The sequence below is a fragment of the Hydra vulgaris genome, chromosome 12 (genome assembly GCF_038396675.1).
Source record: "Hydra vulgaris chromosome 12, alternate assembly HydraT2T_AEP".
Classification (NCBI taxonomy): domain Eukaryota; kingdom Metazoa; phylum Cnidaria; class Hydrozoa; order Anthoathecata; family Hydridae; genus Hydra; species Hydra vulgaris.
Window position 1 is genome coordinate 51427501 of NC_088931.1, and position 23170 is coordinate 51450670.

General features: G+C 26.4%; 1 protein-coding gene across 4 annotated transcripts in view; it reads left to right on the forward strand.

Annotated features, from left to right (window-relative positions):
* LOC105849170 (uncharacterized) overlaps positions 1–23170 on the forward strand; it is a 209399-nt gene that overhangs the window by 151759 nt on the left and 34470 nt on the right. For all 4 annotated transcript variants that reach the window (XR_010642513.1, XM_065813632.1, XM_065813633.1 and 1 more), the window contains 6 exons: positions 11818–12111; positions 20087–20252; positions 20798–20976; positions 21296–21610; positions 21826–22512; positions 22657–23016. Coding sequence is in view for 3 of the 4 variants with exons in the window: in XM_065813632.1 (XP_065669704.1) it covers positions 11818–12111; positions 20087–20252; positions 20798–20976; positions 21296–21610; positions 21826–22512; positions 22657–23016 (2001 nt within the window). In the remaining variant the exon portion in view is untranslated. The remainder of the gene's footprint in view (positions 1–11817; positions 12112–20086; positions 20253–20797; positions 20977–21295; positions 21611–21825; positions 22513–22656; positions 23017–23170) is intronic.

Below are 23170 nucleotides of genomic sequence, written 5' to 3' on the forward strand. Positions count from 1 at the left end.
TTAACTTATTAAAAAACTGATGAGTACTTATAAATCTTCTTAAATAAATTGGACAAAATTTAACGACCACTTTCAAATCTTTAATTTGCACTTATTAAAAATAATAATCTATTATTTTTTTTAACTGTCTTAATTGCTTATTACGTTGGCTATATAATAAAATGTCGAAACTTGAGTTTCGATATCAAACAAACATTTATTTTTTGAATTGCAATAAGGATATAATAATATTGCAAAAATGCATACAAAGATCGAAGAAAAAGATAGATACGTGGCTCTTGTATTAAAAGAAGAAGGCTATAGCATCAGACAAATAGCAGAAAAGCTTGGAAGGTCTCACTCTTGCATTATTAACATAATTCAATGATACAAAGAGACCCGGTCAATTAATGATCGTCATAGGACTGGACGCAATAAAATTTCAAATGGCCGTAATGTTCGCTCATTAGTGAGATGAATAAAAGAAAACAGACAAGCATCATCTACAGACTTGTCTCAATGGACCAGTTAGGTCTTGTTTTAAAATCTTTACCACATAGTGTGTTGCTCAATAAATGAAGCAAGTAATAATCAGTTGAATACTGATTCAGGTGAATACAGTGGGTCAGGTAATATTTTATTGTTAAATTTCAATAATTTTTGCCCAGTAGATTTTGTTGAAAGCTTTTCTTTGTTAGTACAATAGACCTCTGCAATGACAGTTGAATTGATTGGAAGCAACTCTTAATATCTATTTAATAGCTCTAAATCCATATTATAAACACCATGTATACCCCAATACACTAAAAGCAATAATGTTTTGGAAAAAGGTTAGGTTTTGGATTCATTTGTAATTATTTTCATCAAAAAGAACCAATTTGGTACTTTAGCATGTGACACAGAGGTCTAAGGTATTGTGCAACTAATATTTTGAGTGGCTTCTCTAGCAAAATGACCAATTTAAAATTCATATAGCAGACTGCATGATATTTAATTAGGATTTTTGCATATATATATATATATATATATATATATATATATATATATATATATATATATATATATATATATATATATATATATATATATATATATACATATACACATATATATATACATATATACATATATATATATATATATATATATATATATATATATATATACATATATATACATATATATACATATATATATATATATATATATATGTATATATATATATATATATATATATATATATATATATATATATATATATAAATATATATATATATGTATATATATTAAAAAAAATGATAAAAGTGTGAATGTAAAAAATGAATATATATATATATATATATATATATATACATATGTATATATTGTAAAAAATTGATAAAAGTGTGAATGTAAAGCATAAAGTTGATAGAAAAACAAACGCAGATATCACCTAAAAATATAAAAAAGAAACAAAAGTTTATAAATAGCATAATAAATAATTATATACAAAAACTTATTAGAGTATAACGTGCTCATTCATTTTGTAAAAGTATTATACCCTAGTATACACACATTTCTAGCAACAAGCTTAACAGCCATCTCAAGTTATTGTATATCTAAAGGTGTTAGTATGTAAGCAAGTAATAAATAAATTGCCTGGGAGTTCTATTTATCTTGGCTAATATTTAATAAACTTACCCTTTGCAAATTTCTTTTTGATCCAAAAGAAATTTGAAAAAAATATTTCACTTCATTAATGAGATGCATCAAAAAATGCATGTTATCTCTCCATCTCAGTTCATTCTTTATAAACTGTATACCGCTATGGTCAAAGTTCGATGTTAAACAGTCATATTTACTACATACTACTTCAAAATCAGGTGAATTGGTGTTAACTCCAAAGAGTTATCATGACACAACTTTATAATTTGACCTAATATATGGTGCTGACACCAACATAGGTTTCTCAAAGCCAATGTTTTTAAAATATGTCATTATTCTCTTTATCACGTCACTTGTTTTCCCAGTGTTAAAACTTGTAGTGTTTGTCACAATCATCTTTAAAGATCTTCATAAATCATATTCATTCAAAAGTTTTTTAAGTCCTTTAAAAATTGTCTCTGACTTTTCCTTTTTCAATTCCATTAGTCTAAACTCTCTTTTATTGTTCTTTATCTTAACTACTTCGTATTCCTCTCTGTATTTATTCAGAGTTAAAGTTGATGGCATTAATGGAGTATTTCAAATTTTTATTTTCTGTAAAAAGTGTAATTTTTTCGGATCATCAGGCTTCATTGTAGTTGAACTCTACCAGATGTCTCTAATTGCTTTAAATAAAGATTTTTTATTTTTCAGTATGTAGTTAAAGTCCATCCTCTTTCTTTATATCGAATAAACCATCAAAACTATAAGTACCTGGTTTTTTGATTTCTATTTGTCTCTTTTAAATCAATTTTTCTATAAACCTTAGCACTAATCTTTTGTCTACTGTTGGAAACTTCAAAAAAGCCCATAGTTTTAAACATTCATCTGAGACTTTCTTTATTCGCCCTTTCACATTGTTAAAGTCCAATGCCAAGCTGGTGTATTGGTATTATTTACCAATTTGTAAGCATTTTACATGTTGTTCTTTATGATTCTTGAGATTCATTTTAAAGTAATCTTTTACATTTCTCAAAGTGAATCAAATTTTTCCTTGCATCTCCTTTTTTTATTTTTTTCGTTTGCAGTTAAACTGTTTGATATTTTGAATACTATGGACTAATTGGACTAGTTATGCTTTATACAAATTATTATTTAAAATAAAAATGTATTAAATTAATATTTAAAATAAAAATGTACTAAAAATGTATTTAAAATAAACAGCGTTTTTTGAAAACAGTTAAAGTCTAAGTCATTAATATCAATAGTCATTATACAATCAATCAATTTATTTCTATAAAAGATTGTACAATCAAGGTGATTTCCAAATAGTTAAAAACTAATCTTAAGTAAATACCATGAAATAATAATAATAATAATAATGATAAATTAAGAATTATAAGAATAGTAAGAAAATACTAATAAACCAACATCAATTTTTAAATAACAGTTGAATATTATGCACAAGCAGGAAAGTTACAAACGGTTATATACAGACAAAATGTAACAACCTACCTATTTAACTAAAACAACTACTTCAAAAAAAGTAAAAATGATTAAATAAATATAATAATCTTTATATCAATAATCATAATAAAAACAATAAAAGTACTATAAATATTTCTTTAAAATATAACAATAAATAAACAAAAATTTTTTTCCAATAACACTCATAAATAAAAACGTGTCACATACACACATACACATCACACACACATATCATACATACAAATTATACATATGCATGCGCACAAACACGCACACACACATTTAGTCACGAAAAGCATAGAGTGTTCATAATAAATGAAAATATTTCAATAAAAAAGGAAACCTTATCAAAATACTTAGCAAAACGCCTACAATATCTCCTGCCAAAGTTAGTAAAAATTATTATTTTTCATGTTTTCAAAAATGAAGATTTATGATTTGATTTTTTATTGTCTTGTTTCTTTTCTCTTTTTTTCTTTTTGTTTATTTGTTTGATTTGGTTTTTAATTTTTTGTTTTTATGTTTTTTGCTTTTCTATTTCTTTCTTTTTCTTTTCTTTCTTTTTCTTGCTCTTTATATATATATATATATATATATATATATATATATATATATATATATATATATATATATACACACACACACATATATCAGGGTAATAAAAAATTTTTTTATGAAACCGCTCGCAATTGAGAAAACTTTATGTGTTAATTAAGAATTTAAATATTATTTTTGATTTTTTTTTAAAAGATTCTCCCTCACAGTGAGAAAGTGTCTTCTTTCAAAAAAAGACAACAACTTTTATTAACAAGTAAGAAACAGAACAGTTAGCAATCTGTACAAAATATACAAGAAATACTTAAAAATTATTTTTTTCAATGAAAATTTAAAAATTCAACTTTTCTTGATTTCACATGAAGTTCTTCCATTACTTTTGCAGCACTTTCAGCAATTTAATAGTGCTGGAGTATATACATATATATATATATATATATATATATATATATATATATATATATATATATATATATATATATATATATATATATATATATATATATATATATATATATATATATATATATATATATATATATATATAAATTAGGGGTATAAAAGAAAATAAACTTCAAGATTTTTAAATAAGCATGTCATTTAATGAGCTTTTATATTTCAAAAAAACCGACAATAATATTGGCTATTGCATAAATTGTTGTCCTATTGGTTTTAGGGGATTGTAAGGGTTTTTTAATTAGAGGAATATAAGGGTTTTTTAATTTTGAGCTCAGTAAGTATCTGCAACTTTAGTTAAAAATGATGAAATAATGTGAAAATTTATTTCAATTTTATAAAGGCATATTCTTTTAAGTGTTCATTAAGTTTGGTTTATATTATGTCTAATGGTACATGAAATGATATTAGATAATTCTAAGTAACCATAAATTAATAATACCTAATTTTACCTCAACACAAAATAATCTAACATATTGTAACATATTTGTAACATATTGTAACCTAACATATTGTAAATTTACCCCCAACAAACCTGAGGTAAGGCTAATAATATATTACAAGAATATATGCGTTTAACATGTTCTTTTATGTTGTAGATTGTTAATAAAAAGTGATGACTAATTCTTTCTACAAAGGGGTTTATTTCAATCAGTTGTTTATTATCAATCTTTTTTACTTGTCATCTATTATTGATTGAAAAAGTTGATTTTAATGTATTGAGTATTAAGAAATGACATCTGTTAGCACAAGAGTTGCAACTAAAGACTCTGTTTAAGGCCAACCTGCAATTATGAAAAAAAAATCAACTTCCTACTTCTAGTGAAGTTTACAGACTATATGACTGCTTCTTTACTCTTTTAGGCCCAATGTATGACAATTACCTACATTTTAAAAATCTTGTTAAGATTTTATATACTATAGACACTGTTAGCATAAAATCATAAATTTTTCTTTGGCCCTCATTTTCATTGCTATGGAAACTATAACGGGACAGATATGTCCCAACAAACAAAACAGAAGTAAAATACTTCTATATATATATATATATATATATATATATATACAGTATCGGAAAAAACGAGTGCAACCAAATAATGCTAATTTAGTTTCTTTATATAAAAGTGCTGCATTTTTTCAATTTAGAGAAACAACTATGTAACTGTTTAAAGACAAAGTTCTTCAAGTTTTATTCATCACAAAGTTCATCATTTGTACACGAAAATTAATAAATTAATCAAAATTATTAAAAAAAGTTGATTTCCTTCTGGACAAACAAGTGCAACTCGACAAAATGTTAACCAAGCTTTATTTCGCTATCAATATTTCGTGACGAATCCTTTGTTGTCAATCACAGCCTTGCATCTTTAAGGCATAGATTCGATCAGGTGATCAATGAAACTTTGTGGAATCGCTGGCCAGGCCTTTTGGATTTGTTCAAAAAGTTGATCCTTATTACGAACACCTTCACAATTTATTCTGTGTTTGACAATCTCCCACATCGTCGTCTGATTATTTGGTCCGATACAGGCAGCTCTAATTGCTTTTGTATCTCAACTGATGATATCCAGGGATCCTTCTTGTACGTAATCGCCAATAATTTTCTTTCTTAGTTCCAACCCAAGACTGTCGGGAGCCATTTGTGTGCTTTCAACTGTCAGCTGATTGCACATGTCATGGCATGCTATGACTCCAGACTCCTGAACTGTTTGCTGTGGTAGTATAGTTCGTTTTGTTTTTAAGACATGTATTACATTTAAACATGAGCTGCATTTAGGTAGACTGCCTGGGTAGGTGGAGAGTAGAACTTGGTGGCTAAGTAAGATTAGGTGAGTGGTGGTGTTGGGTGTAAGGGTGATATTTAATGGGTGCTTTTTTGGTAAAAACCATTTTAGGGGCATTTAGAATTCCTTAGCCCGGTAAAATAATTATAAAAGAAATATTTCTATATAAAATAAGTAACTTTGTATACTACATATGATACTCTCTAAAACAATTTCTTTTAACATTTAAGCATATATAAATTTTGCATGTGCTGCACTTGATGAAAGGTTGTACTTTAATTTTATTTTTGGAGCATACTTCACACCTTCCTCGACTTCAACTATGCTCTGGCCAATGGATGCCTAGATTTTCCTTCTGAATTGATACTGGAATAGAAAAACTTGAATTTCTTCTCTTGTTAGTAGACAACTCGCATGATCGACTTGATGAAATTGGTCGCTTAAGTTTTGGTGGTTGACCTATTGTTATTAATGACTGTGCCACTAATCTTCAAAAATTGAGAAAATTGATATTATTATCTTTCGATTTCTTGTAGACAACATAAGCGTTGCAAAAAGTCCTATCAATTAGACCAAAAAGAATGTGGTGCCACTATTTTAGAGATTTCCTGGATGTGCCATAAAGAGAACAAAGCATATCAGCTTTGTTGACACCCCCTATGATAGTGTTATAATCTTTTACCGCCTGAGGACATGAGATCATCACAATACTGCTATCTTTATTTTTTCATTTGATCTCTGTTTTTTCAGCGCCATGAAAGTTAGATATGACATGCACTGGTCTATTATCCATCCATTTATAAACTACAATGTTATTTTTAGAAACTCTGTAATTAAAGCTTCCCCTCTTTAAATCTTTATCTTTACAAAAATTTTTAGGCAAATACTTTTTATTGATACGCAAAGTTCCACAACACATAACATGATGTGAGAATAAATACTCCATGAGAGGAACAGACATAAAGTAGTTGTCAATGTAAACTTCGTGATATTTTCTATGTAAAGATTTCACCATTTGATAAACAACATTATCACCTAATCCCAAATACTTTGGAATTGTATGATCAGTACATTTATTGTTTTATCCCTGATTTATTTCAAATTTAAAAAGGTATCCATAAATATCAGCCATCAACCAAAGCTTGTATCCTCTTTAAATTAGTTTCTTAGGGTTATATTGTTTTCAAAAGCTGCGACCCTTTAAAAGTATCATGCTCTCATCAATACTAAGATAACGCGATACATTGTATAATTTCGTAAAGTTGTTATTCAAACTGTATATCAATGGACGTAACTTATAAAATTTATCTGTATTATCAGCTGGTATTGCAATGTTGTTGTTTAAATGTATATTTGAAAGTATTTGAATGAATCTATTTTGTGGAAAAATATCTGAAACATATAAGCACCTTCAAATCGGTTTCATTACTCCAGTACTTTCTCCAGGAAGGAAGCTTATGATACCCCATTACCATATTGATTCCAATGAAAGCATACAAATCGTTTTTTGTTAGCACTGGATCTTTTTTCTGTAATTGATGTATACACAAGTTATTCTGATAAGTAATAGATTCCATAGTTTCATCGTCAAAGTATTTTAAAAAATAATCTACTGGGTTTTCGCATTCATCAAAATAAACATATACAGGACCTTTACATGAACAAATGATTCAAAATTATTTTTACTTATCTTTAAATTATTTTTACTTATTCTTTACTTAATCATTAATTTATTTAAAATATAGAATATAATCAACAAGTTCTAACTATTTATATTTTATGCCAAACAGGAATCTATCAAGTATCTACCTTGAGGATAATATTCCCAAATTCAGCAGCAGAGGAATATCTTTTTTGACTCATTTTTTACTTTTTTTACTAAAAGATTGCAATAAATAAACATTTCATATAAAAAAGACTTCAAAAAGCCTGATGAGACATATTTGTCCCACAACTAATTACTAAAAAAAAAACAATACAAGAATGATAATGCTGGTATAAAGTGTGTATTATTTTTATTCTACTAAAATTAAATAATATATAAAAAAAGTTTCAAAGGTATGATATGATCCTTTACAGAACTACATATGAGCCCATGAGATGCATAGTGGTATAAGTCACTTTTTTCAATATTTTGAGTTATTGCCACCAATGGTTAGCATTTTGTTAATTCTATTACATGGCAGAGTGGTATAAGTCTAACGATATCGATAATGATGCTGGAACTGTTTTTTGTTATGCTCCTCACTAAACGGCTGTTTTTGTTCACAACTTTAGTGATATTAGTCAGACTTATACAAAACTAGATATGAGTGACTTATACTTATGACTTATGCATCTCAGGGGCTCATATTATAATGTAGCTTACTAAATCTAAGCAACATATTTTAATTGTCGCTGTTTTATGAATTAAAAAAATAAACTCAAAAAACCTGCTAATGAGACAAAAAATTGTTTGGAAGTATTGCCTAACTATGTGACAAATGTTTTGATTAATTTTAATATAGGTATAAACTAAAGCTGAACCTCTGCATAGTTTTAAATGAACAAGGATATATATGTTCCGTCAGGCCGGAAGTTAAAGCACGAAAAATATGATTGTATACAGAAAAGAGCAACAGGTCAACAGAACTGGGATATTGACAAGGGTCAATATCCCAGGTCTAAGAAGACATCCATTACTTACCAAGACTGTTTGAAATCATTACAAACTGTATTTGATGTATGTATTTGTAAATGTGTTGACAGTGTTGTACAAGAGAATTTATAATGTATTTGTCCACTTTCGCATAAAATGTTTCATAGAATAGTCTTTCTGGTTGGACCAAAAAACTAAAAGGAAAATTTATATAGGTGCCATAGATAAAAAGGCTACAGCTAAGTTGCATAAGAAAGAGATAAGAGCAGTCAAGTAATTGAAAACACAGTCAGAAAATGAAATATGAGACAAAAGGGAATTACATCTACAGTGACGTGAGTAATGATGCTGATGATGATGATGGTGGTTATGACGTAGAATTGCAACTAAACACGAGGGGTGAAGTTCTTGGCTGTGAAGTTTCCAGTAGTAAATCTGATGATGGTGTTGTAGCAACCAGAAATATAAAGCAATACCCTTTTGTGCAAAGCTTTGGACAGGTGCAAGATTAGTAACAGAGATGCTTGTCTTTTAGTGAATGCAGAGCTAAAAGATATGAAGCTGTTTTCAGCAGAAATTGCAATAGATCCTGCAAAACCTAAATACCAAAGAGGTCTTTAGTGGCAAAAACAGGTTTCTAAGCATGCTGCTGAGATGCAAGAAGTAATTTGTATTGGATTTGATGGGAAAAAAGACATAATTTTTGTTGAGAAGTCTGGTGTACATAGGAGCATAAAGGAAAAACATTATGTCATTGCATCATTTCCAAACAACAACTATATTGATCATGTAATGCCAGAAACAGGAAAAGCAGTAGATGTTGCAAATAAGATACTATAAATAATTGCAAATACAAATTGTAAGAAGCAGTTGTTTGTGATTGGACAGTAACAAAACAGGTAAAATAAATGGTGTGATTCTAAAAATAGAAAAAAGCATTGCAAGACCACTGCAATGGCTTGTTTGTCTGTTGCATACTAATGAACTACCATTTCCAAAATAATAAAAGTAATAAGTGGCAGAGGGTGTACAAGAGGTCGTCATAGTTCTAGTGGTGCAATTATGAGTGCACTAGACTTTGATCCCAAGGGTTTACCAATTTTAAATTTTGTGGCTATGCTAGAAAAAGTGGTTGAGGTATATAATGAGGTTAAGAACAATCTAAGTACAGATCAGATATATATCTTCTCAGAGCATGCTTAGCAGTGCAGCAAGGTTATTCAGATAGCAATAAAATTATGTATTTACAGAGCACAATGCCAAGGAAATTAATAACATGGTAGATGGCTGATAAAAGGAAACAAAATTTTAAGATTGCATATGTCAAAAGAAGCCTTTTCCACATCACTCTACAAAATGTAACACTTTATTTTAAATGCTTAGGCGCCTACATGGTTCAACATCAAGAGTCATCTTTCTTGTGCTGATTGTGCAAAGAACGTTTTTTACTTAATGAAGCAGTGACATGAGCTTGGAGCAGAAAATTAAAAAATATTGGAACCTGTGTTGCACAGGTTCCAATATTTTTTAATTTTCTGCTCCAAGTTTTAGTTTTCTGTTCCAATATTTTTAATTTTCTGCTCCAAGGTCATGTCACTGCTTCATGAAGTAAAAAACGTTCTTTGCATTAGGCAAAGAACGTTTTTGGATTAGGCAAACTACTACTTTGCCTAATCCAAAAACATTTTCCTTTCTAGTATTTGTGACAATGATGATTCTGTGCAACATTTCTATTGTGACGAAATAATTAATTTGAGAAGTAATTTGTGTAGTTGTTCTGTACTGTTTTGATAAGTCAAGCATCAAGCTGAATGCCAATGCTTTGATTGACATTAATAATGATTGACTGGACTGCAGCTGACATCACACCACCATCACTGTTAGCAGCTATTGAAAATAAAAACCATCAACACTGTCAGTTTAATTTTATTTTTGGTATACCCTGTCACTCTCAAGCAGTTAAGTGGGCTTATAAAGATATCTCTGCCACAAACTCAACCGTTTTTGAACATAAATTGCAACATGGGATGATTTTATTGGGTACAGCATCCAGAACAGATTTACCTAGTGTTAGCTGTAAATCAGACTTTATGTAAATTATATATCATTATATTATAAACTTTTTGGGTAACAAAATGAATTTTAAATTTAATGTTCCTGGCTGTAATGATGCCAAAGACAAGCAATGCTATAATGATGATGTTCTTAATGCTTTTAAACTGGGTTTTACATAAGAAGGTGATTTAGATAAAAGCATAAAAATCTAAAACAAGGTGATGTTTTTGAAAAAATGAGTACTTCTGCAACATTTAAACTAGCTCTTTGATACTTAAATAGATATAATCAACAAATAAAAGCTGGTATACTCATAGAAAATCCATTATTACACAAATTTAAAAGGTTCTGAAGAAGTGTTAATTGCATTGGTATTAATAGCTTTCCACTCTAGTAACATGGCTGTGAGCTATGATGCTAGTATAGGAGGATCCACAGATGATAATGATATAGCTGTATGTCATGTTGTTAGTGCTAATAATAAAGCAATTATGTGCAAAAAAAACTTCAAGCGGAGTATAATTCAATTAAAATTATGAAGTTAAAAGCCAAGTATGCTGTGAAAATACTGCTAAAATGTGTGAAAAATTTAAAAAAATGTATGATAATTTTTGGAAACTTTTTGTGAAAGTAGGGGATATTTTCCCTAATTTCCATATTTCTCATGTGCTTTTATTTTTTGTTTAAGGTATAGGTATTTATTATCTAAATTCTGTGAATTCTCAATTATTTCTTTAGTGAAATTTTATGACCAGACTGATTACAAGTTTATTATAATATCCCACATCCCCCAGCATTTTTGAAATTATTTTATTGCAATACTATCAAGATTATCTGCATATGTTTTTGTCTTTTTCATAAGTGTTTTCAAACTTTAAGTGTCAGTAATTAATCAAATTTATCTCCATTCAAAAATGTTAAAAAAAGCTCTCTATTAATCATTTTTATCAGTTCATTTTTTTAAACTTATTTTTTTTCAGATCTCAATAACAAATGCAGAAAAAAGTTTCTCTTATGTAATGTAAATCTTGTTTCTCTAAATATAATGTAAATCTTGTTTCTCTAAATGTAATGCAAATCTTGTTTAAAAGATTTCTATTTTACTTGTTACTCAGAACCAACCATGATAAAAAATAATTTTTTATTGTTTTATTTAAGATTTTTGAAAAAAATTATGCTGAAAAAAAAAGATGTAACATAATATATCTATAGTAAAATTGTTATCTTATATTTTTTCAGAATACTACTCAACATTTGCATCTTATGAAGTACTTCAACAAAGTAAAACATTTGTTGTGATCTCATTAAAGCTTTTTGAAGATGCAAGATATCCTATCAGTACAGCTTTTATCCAATGGAAACAAAAAGATGGATCTGACACAAATCAAATCTGGTCTAACCAAACTAATTTTATTATAATCAATCCTTTAAAGGCTTTTACTGAGTATTATATTTGCTTCGCCTTTACAACAATTAGAAGAAAGATGAGTTTGTGCACCCAGCAATCTAAAACATTTTGGACTGCTGAAGCAGGTTTTTTGATTTATATTTTCAACTATATTTATGTACATAAGTAAATATTTGTATGCGTTTACCGTAGGTATTGTGTGTATGCATTGCATGTATGTATTTTTTCTGAATGTATTAGTGTATGTATGTATGTATGCATTTATAACCCACCTAAAAAAATCTTTTATTTAGGCTAAATTTTTTGTTATGCATCAAGTGTTACACTTAATATATTCTGAAACTTCATTAGCTTAGTGGCACAGTTAAAAAAAAAGTTTGTTGCAAAAAGTTTGTTGCAAAATTTTGATAAGACATATATGTAAAGCGAACACTTTTATCTAATAATAGCAATATTTTTTTAAATAAGATTTTTAACAAAGAAATTATTTTTGTTCCTTTTTTAAACCATTTTTTTTTAAATGTTTTATTAATAGAAAATTTTAATTAATTTATTATAGACTATAAAGTATATAAATTTAAGTAAAATTTTTTTCATTTTTAAAACAATTTAAGAAAAGATATTTTCATAACTTATGATTTGTTTTAAACATAGCTCAATTATACTGAAATCCCTTTTTAACTAGATAATAACTAAAAGAACTCAAGTACAAATTACATAAGCCAAACTGTAATGAAAGCTGTTTTTATTTTTTTTAAAGCCTAAATTTTATTATTTTTAGTTTGTTAAACTTTTTATAAATATAAATATATCGTCATGAAAATTACATTCTAAAAAAAAATATTAAAACAAAAAATACTAAAAAATATTAAAAATATCAAAACAAAAATATCATCAAAATAATACATTCAAAAAAATATCAATCAAATACAAAATAATATCAATCAAAAAATATTAAAACAAAAAATAAATTAAATGCTTTTATAAAGTTTTAATTTATTACCATATCATTTAACATTTTAATTAATTATTTTTAATTTTATACCATATCATTTAACATTTATTTATTATTTTTTCCCTAAATTGTTTTGTAAAAGTTCTTTTTACAAATTTACTTTGTTGTTTTTACAAATGTATTTTGTATAAGTGAATTTTTGTCATTAGTAATCTATTATAGTTGAAGCTGTAATGTATTATAGTTGAAGCTGTAATGTATTATAGTTGAAGCTGTAATGTATTATAGTTGAAGCTGTAATGTATTATAGTTAAAGCTGTAATGTATTATAGTTGAAGTTGTAATGTATTATAGTTGAAGCTATAATGTATAGAATAGGAGTATGACTAAAAGGAACATGTCATTTTTTTGGAAATGGCATTGCAGAAAGATAACGGTAAAACTTTTACTTGTATTAACATCATATTGTATAATGGTCAACTTAATGCTCAATCAAGCGTGTTTGACACAGAACTCTTGCAATCAAGGTAATGGCGAGAAAGGGTCTAACTTAATATCAAATATCTAACTTATGCAAACTTCAAATTGTGTAATGTTAAAACATATCAAGTTTTACTCTTAATAAGCTGCGGATGGTCTGAAAAAAAAATTATGGTCTGAAACATAATCAAAATTAAATTTAATAAGCCCATCCACTACTCCAAAAGGTGCTGCTGTAGAGGCAAAAAAAAATAAATAAAGTCTGTAGCTAACAAAAACTTGGAATATTATTTTTAAAATTATTCTTTTTTGCCATATTTATTTTTTTGCTATAAATATATAAAGCCAAATTGAAAAAATTGAAATTGTATTGTGTTAAAGGGCAGATTTGAACCCTCACAAAACAACACAAATAACAGATCATTAAACCACTGAGCTATGAAAGTTTTATAAACCTCTTATACCAATAGCAATTAATCAACACTTTTCAAGCAGGTTCTCTAAATAAGCGCAATTTTATTGCTATGCAATATTTATTGTATTATATATAAACAATTTATATATAATAAAAAAATATTTTATTTGCAAAAAATGTAAAAAAATCCACTTATATAATATTTTTTCTTAAAACATCTTCACTCTCAACAAGGCTGCAAGCAACTACTAAAATAAGATGAAGAGAGCGAATTCTAAATAACTGTAGTTCAAGAAAAAAAACTTAATTGAATGAAATTGGCAAGAAAGATGAGAAGTAAGGGTCATTCCTAGAAGATGAAGGGTATATAGCTCATTGAGTACATTACCGCTCATAAATATAGGAAGATCTACATTGTTTCCATAAAGATTAGCTTAAAAAATTATGATTTTATCTGAGTTAAAGTTCACCAGTCACTGAGAGCGCCATGCTGTAGTAGAAGTGAGATTCTTTTCAAGCTCATATGCCCCCTCCAAGTAATCAGAGAGTGTTGGCTTCTCATCAAGATAAGAATAAATGGTAGGATCATCAGCAAACAATGACACCTTAGATGTGAGAATTTTTGGGAGATTGTTAATGTAAATTTAAAAAAGTATAAAGTCAAGGGTAGAACCTTGGCGAACCCCTGAAATAACATAATATGAAGAAGAGTGTCCATCGAGGACAGCTTTTATACTACTTATTTATTAAAGACTCAAAAACTTTTGATAGAAAAAAAAAATGGAGCAGTAGTTAGAAGAACCATATCACTCTCCATAATTTTTGAAAATTGGAATGACAGGTGCTGCTTTTCAGCAGGCTGGAATCCATGCGCAATATGGCATTATTAGTACTCTGATGATTTATAGTTGTTGATGGAATCAGCCTCTCTGAGAGCTACCACAGATTTTGGGAAACCTGACTACTAGCCCACCTCAGAATCATAAAACTGAGTTTTAGAGCTATACACTCATTAGGATATAATAGAATGATTAAATTTTACCCATAATGCTTGTAACTCCTTTGCTACAAATTAATAATTTTGGACTTTTCAGTTGTGAGAAATAAATATCTAATTACTTAAAATTTTCCCAGGTATTTTGCTATACTGGTTCAAATTGTCCTCATCTATTTGAATTTCTTTATGTTGTTTAGCTGCCTTTCCAAAATGTATTAAACTTTAGGATCACACAAATTAGATTTTGTTAAAAGATACTAAGGATTTACAATATGCCATATCTTAAATAGTAAATTTACTTATATATAAAATGACAAATACTGCTATTAAATTATGAATTTAATTATAAACTAGCTGTCATGACCCGTAAAATACAGGATCTCGGGAATCCATTCCACGCTGACCTTTTCTATACTTAATCTTTACTTCAATATTTTTTAGTAAGAAGTAGAAAAATAACTATATACATATAGAAAAACTATACTCATTGTTTACTTTTTAAAGCTAGAAAAAAAGTTTCTATTATAAATAATCTTTAAAACTTTAAACGTTTTGGTATACATTGCTATTTATTAAAGAATTGAATATAAGTACCAGTCTAAATAATATTTAGAATACCTGCTTGAAATGTGAGTATTAATTACCATCAGTATGAAAAGTTTCAAATGGACTTACCATGACCCTTATAATACTGGTCATGGTAAGTCTATTCCACATTGATTTTTAAAAATGAGAAAAATATAAAAATCTTCGTTTTGAGCTAACAATTAATTTTCATTACTTTATAACTTCTGTAAATTTCTATTAAAAAAAAAATGGTCATTAGGGGAATTCAATTAACTTTTTTTTTCAGATCTGCAGCTTATTAGGACTCTTGCTCCAATAATTTTAAAGAAAATTAAAGTTTGCATGTTAAATTTCTTTTCTATAAGAAAGAAAGTTGTCTCTTTAATGTGCAGACTTAACTATTTACTAAGCACATTAATAACTTAAGTATCTCTATCATGACATACGCGCAACAAATTTTTAACATTGTTTTAATGCTTTCAGAAATTTTTAAAAGCTTTTTAATGTTCTGAGAAATCTTAAAAAAGCTTTTTAAAAAATTCTCTCCCTTTTGTTTATTATAGTATATTAAATCTTTATATATGTTATGCATATCATATATATAGGCCTTTAAGAACATTTTACTTTGTATTCTAAAAGTTGGAAAAATTTAAATAAAAAAATTAAGTGAGTAAATGAAAGGATTTGAAACCATGAGAAGCACTTCAACCACTTTAGCATGCTATAATATCATCTTTTAACACTGTTTAATAAACAATAGACTTGTTATTTATTCATTAAACTTTATGAAATGGCATTTAAATGCTATAAATCAAAATTAAGGAGATATTGCAAGAATAAAGTTTTCAAGTAAAAGTAAATCTGAAAAATTTGACATAATTTTTAATAATTTACGTAACTTGATATTTACATGCACAGGGTGTCTGCCAATATTTTATGGTGGATTTCCCTGATTTTTCCCAGATAAGTTTATAAAACTATTTGCTGAATAAAATTTTATATTACATGTACAACAAAAAACTTACTTAAACTATATTATTATAACTTACTATATTATTATTACTCATTATAATTTTATTACTATATTATTACTACTTATTATAATTTTATTTGATAGGTGTTTACTTGAGATTAGTATCATTACTATTTGTAAATATCCTTGATGTAAGAACTTTATTCAGAATAAATTTAATTTGATTTGATTTGATTTAAACTGTGTAGGCCTGAGGAAGAGCCATTTTCCCTGATTTCTGCCTGATTTCTCCAAAGTTTAACTTAATTACTCTGATTATTCCTCTAATTTTTTTGCAGATTTCTGAATTTCCTGATGAGGCAGACATTACTTTCTACATGATTCACACTCTATATTAAAAAAGGAAAGGGGTTGGGGGCTTTTGGCCTAAATTTAAGCCCACACATTATGTGGCTTATGCGATGTGTGCCCTCTAATTGTTCTGCAAACTGCTGAAAAAGCATTCTAAGATATGTCTGAAATAAAAGAAAAATTATGGCATGATAAAAGATGTAAAGTTTTTAAAGAACATCACTGCAAACTAATTTACCCATTGCTGATGTTTTTTCTAGAACATTATTAAAAATAATTAAAATCTGTAAGAAAAGACATTTACTACAAAGACAATTAACTATTTCACAAAATAACTAAAACATAATAGCTATCAGTGCAAAATTTATCAAACTAATTTTGTAATTCAACCAGAAAATAAAATTATTCTTACCTTGATTGCAACAAACTAATTTCTTTTTAAACTATAAGCTAATGATCAACATAGTAAATTTAAAATAATTAAAGTTTACTAAGCTAAAACCATATTTTAACAGTAGACAAAGTAAACATATGATAGTTATTAGAGCACCAAAGTAGAACTAAAGAAATAGAATAACAACTAAATTTAAAATGTTTGTAATACATAAAATTTGCAGTTAAACATGAAAAATAACTCATTAAATTATAAAAAAAAATTATAAAAATTATAAAAACATAAAGTAAAATAAAAAAAAAAAAAAGAAATAAGTAATATGTTAATATTTTTATAGGTATGATCCTTATAATTAAAAACAATATTTTCTTGAATAGATAAGGACACATTGATTATGAACTTACTCAGAAAAAATTGATTTTTTAAGCTCTTTTAAATTGTAAGCACTTATTAGATACCTATTAGATACCTAATTACTAATAACTGTTGATTATTATGAAGATTATTAACAGTAATTTAAAATATTCATATAATCTTCAATGACGATTGTTATTATTTTGACACAGAGAGTCATAAACACTGTCACAGCAGTTCTCAAATCATTTTAATATTTTGCATGTTCTATTGACTTGAATTTCGATGGTGTTTAGTGTAAAAACAAAATCTATAACTTTTCAACAAATTTTTTTTTATAAACATAACTTAATATTAATTTAAATTAATATTAAAAGAAAAAGAAATTGGTGTTTTTTAAAAATTTATTTATTTACAAACAAAATTTAAAAAATTGATCAATAAAAATATACATATTAAACTAAAAGCATTTAAATACCTCTTCTATTTGTAGATGTAGTTAAGTATTTTGCGCTGCCCACTCTAACTTTTCCCACTTCACTGTTGGTAAAATTAGTTCCTTCCCTTTAATAAATTGAGAGGAAATCTTATTGCCTATCCTAGATATAGAGGACTTTTTTTGAAATTGGCGATTGTGTCATTGGCCATGACAGAAAAATACAAACTGCAACTTCACAACAACTTAGAAAATTAAGCACATTTTATTAAAACAGCTCATAAGTAAATGCATCATTGCATTAAGATGCAATGATGCATTTACTTATATCACCTGAATATCACCAATAACACTGTACTAAATAATTAGATTCATATAAAACATGATTGAATATCTAACAAAAACAATAAAAAATAAATAACAACTTATATCAAAAATAAGGTCTAACAAAACAGAACATAAGTTAAAAGCGTCCGAGTTGACTTTTTTAATACTATCCAGAGTGCAATACTATTTTAGATGGTCTTCTAAATACTGCCATTGTTGTGTACTTGGCTAAGAATGTTTAACGGGGGTGTGGTAAAATAGTTGTAAAACTCTAAATTTCCATATTACCTTTATATTGGGTAAGTTTAATATTTTTTTATTTTTAAATAAAATAAATATAATAAAATGATTTGTTTTAAATATAAAATTAAATTTTTTAATTATGTTCTTAATGAAGACACGTTTTTTAAAACCCCCTTACTGGTTTTGAAAAAGTAAAGGTCACTGTGTGGTAAGTTTAAATCATCAGTTTGCATTTTTTTTAAAATTTTTTATTATTTTATAATGCAATACAAAACAATTTTATAGTTAATTTTATAGTTTATTGTATTCTAAATATATATACATATTACATTCTCCTTTTCTTTAAGCGAACTAAACTTACTTGTAGAAAACTTGAAAAGTAATTTGTAAACCTTTAAGAAACTTTTTCAATATCTTAAAATTTATGTGAGTTAGATATTTGAATAGACTTTTGTTCAAATTTTCTTATAAAAAAGTGTTGAGAGACTCTTTCTCGCTATTATCTTGGATTCAATGGTTGCTGCGGGTTTTGTGCAAACACGCACAAATGAGCATTAATACTACTACTAGTAAAACTAAGTTTGGAAATAATATATAATGATAAAATGATAAATAATAAGTTCTAACTAATAAATACCAATAGAAAATGTTTTCAATAATAGATATATTTAAATATGTTTTTCAATAAAAGATATATTTAATAATTTATTGATTTATCAATGGAACTAAATTGTCATTAATGACTTTTAAAAGTTAAATCATGTTTATATGAGTCAATTTGTTGAGAGAGTAGGTAAGAAAACCATTGGTAAGAGAATAGCCAAAATTAATGCGTGATTTTTATGCAATCTTTAATTACTTTTCTTAGCTGAGTCAGCTATCTAGTTTCTTTTCTCCACCAATGGTTGAAATAGTCAACATTAAATTAACAAATATCTATTTTGCATTTTTCAATACATTGTATGCATTGAACACTTTTGAATCTTGAGCAAAGTCAATTATAATTTGAAGCCTTGTAACTTTTTTATATTACATCTATTAAACTCAAAATTAGATTCATTCAATAGAGAAACAAAAAGATATACATGCTTTCCATCATATGGGTTATTGCACCTGTAAGTGAATATTACAAAAGTAGCATTTTTTACTATGTTAGCAATTTTTGATATGCACCAGAAAGGGGTTAGAAGTTAAAGTTAGGAAGATAGCATGTAAAAAATTACTTTATCTTTAGGAGATAGAGGTGGTCAAAGGCAGTCAAACATAGATAAATAGTTTTATAGTTTTTTTAACTCTATTATGTCATTTTTTTAACGATGTTTATCTAAACTCACTAATTTGTTTACTAGCCACAGGTTGTTGCATAAGTTTTACACTAACCTCTTTTCAGGGGTTAGTGGGTTTTTTAATAAACTCATATAAGTATAACATAAATCATTTAAACAAAATAATTTATTCAGAAATTTTGATTTATTTTCAATTTACAATTGTAAATATGTTATCAGCATATGTTATAAGTAATTCATATTGTAAAATATTTTTTCTAAATTTATTTTTGAGTTTTAAATAAATAAACTCTTTTATATAACAAAGTATGTTTTACCTTAGAGCCTGTTCAGCCTCCTAGTTTGAATTGTTCAGTTAACCAAGTAAATAAAACTATGAGATGTGACATTGGTAAAATAAATGAACAAAATTGGATAGGAGTTCCATATAGCTACAACTTGATATACAGAATAAAGTTGCCAGATGATAGTTGTAATAACAGTGAAAGGTACAAATTTTGTTTTGAATACATTTTCAAAAATATAAATAGCAAAGAATAAAAAGAAAAAAGTATATATATTATATTTATAGTATTACATTTTATTATTACATTATCTTTATAATAAATATTACATATATATAGTTATAATATATATTACATATATATAATTATAATATATATTACATATATATAATTATAACATATATTAAATTTTATTGTTTTATAATATTTTCAAAATAAATAGTCTTTTATTATTGTAATTGTAGCCAATTTATTTTTAACATAATTGCATAATAATTACATAGAATAACAAGAAGAATAAGAAAAAAGTATATATATATATATATATATATATATATATATATATATATATATATATATATATATATATATATATATTATATTTATAATGTTACATTTTATTATTTTGATAAATTTTCAAAATAAATTAATTTATTTTAACTTTTTTAAATTACAATTGTAATTAATTAAATTCGATTTAAAATTTGTTAAAATTTGTTTTTAACTTTATTTTTAACTTGTTGTTTTAGCAAATTAAACCATTATATTATTACATATTATACAATAACAAATCCTGAGATATTACGCGTGATTTTTGACACTTCTGATTTTCCTTTTTTACAACTATGTATTATTGCTTATGGTACAACTCAAGGTGGAAATGGAATTGGTGTTGCAAGTTTTATTGTTATTAGAACTCAGAGCACTGGTAACTAAATGCTAAATTATAATTAATTGATATTTTTAATCTTTTATCCTTTATTTATTGAATCCACCTCTAAGAACTAAATTTTTATTTTTATAACTGTTATTAGTAAAACTGGTAACTAAAGTGATAATAATATTTTTGAGAAAAAATGTTATGAAAAAAAATTGAGTTAAATTTATTTTTAACAAATAGTTACAGATATCATTAAGTATAAACATTAAATTAATTAGTATTGTTATATAAATGTTAGTATTATTTATCATAGCCAAACTATTTTTATTCAGTTCATCTACATGCATTTTATTAAAAATTTTTAAAGCACCTGATATTGCACCTGATGGTTTAAATGGAAGTTTCAACGACTCTGAAATTTTGTTTAATTGGCAATCTCTTGAAAATGATATAGATGTCTGGAATGATGTTAAAGCACCAGGGTCTTACCGCTTAAACTACGGAATGTTAAAGAATTCATTACCAATTGCAGTTGATTCTTTTAATACCATTAATGTTAGTAATAATCAATACATTTTGAAAAATGCAAGCCAATGTCATGTTTATTTTGCTTATGTAAATGCCTATTCTGTTGCACTAGGTCCTGCTAGTCCTAAAATATGTCTTCTTAGTCCTCTTACAAGTAAGTATTTTAATAAATTGATTTTTTTATACTTTGAGTAAGATTTAATCTTTAAACTAATTATATTTCTATTAAATAAAGTTTTATTTTTTAAACTTGAAGAAAAAAAATTTGCAAACTTAAGGATTTTTTTTTTAATTTTTAATTTGCAAAGTTTTAGGGTTATTTTTATAATCCTTTTTGTTACAATAAAAACTTTTAAATAATATTTGTAGAACCAGTCTGTTTAAATCCTGTTGTTAAAGCGTATTATCTTGTTGACCCAAGAACAGCCGTCTTTATTCCTGATAGTTTTGATCCTACATATTTTCGAGGAACCATAAAGTCTTGGTTATTTCATGTATATGTTACAGGAAGTTATGATCCTGGACCTATTGATTTAAATTATCGTAGTATAATATTTAATCTACAATTTTCAATTGAAGACTATGCTAAAGCATCTGTAATATGTAATGATGACAAATTGTGGAGATTTCTTAATCAAACTACTAGTCATGAATTAATTCTGATGGGATTACATCCTTATACAAGTTATAAAGTTTCAATTCAACCCTGCAATGAATATGGTTGTGGTAATATTTCAAATCCAGTATTTTTTACAACATACTCTGACATACCAAGTTGTTCACCTAACTCACTTTACCTACAAAATGAACCTAATCTAGCTGTGGTTGTTTCATGGAATGTACTAGATAATAGTTGCACTAATGGAATTTTAGAAAACTACATTCTTAAATGTATGGGAGAACAATCAGGTCCCTTGGAAAATGTTACAACAGATCCTTCAGTAATGTTTATCAATTTGCAAAATTATGAGTCAATTTGTTGTCGAGTTGCAGCAAGTAATAATAATGGAACTGGACCTTATAGTTCTGAAGAATGTATTTTCACTCCTGAAGCTGGTACAATTTTTATTTATTGCTAGTACTTGATAAAGTTATGCTTTTATAACTACAAAAAAACTTTTTTATTATAAATATAGTTTAATAATTTTTTAATTTCTTATTTATTATTTCTGTATTTTTTTATATATATATTTTTTTAAGAACCTGATGCTGTTCCAATGCCACGTAACATCAATATGACATCTTTTACTGGAAGTTTTACAATACTGCCTCCTGATCCTTATATGATGAATGGTGTAGTTTTAGGCATTAAAGCAATCATAAGAAACATTTCTATGGCAAACTCATCTTTTGAAACATCAAGACTGCAGCATCGATCTTTACCATACTTAGAAGAGTTTGATTTTTATTTTACCCCAATTGATTTGTACAGTGGCTCAGTAAATATTTTCTTTGAATATTTGCTTCCATCATTTGTGTATAATGTAGAGCTACAATATTTTAACTCAATTGGCTATGGTCCTTTGAGTGATACTTTTCAAATTGTTACAGAAGAATATTGTGAGTTTATAAACATATTATTTTGTAAATTTTGATATTTCTGTTGTTTCTGTATGTTTTTTTCTTAATGTATTTTTTTGTACTTATTAATTTCTTATTACAATATTAAACCCTATGTTATATATATATATATATATATATATATATAAAGAAA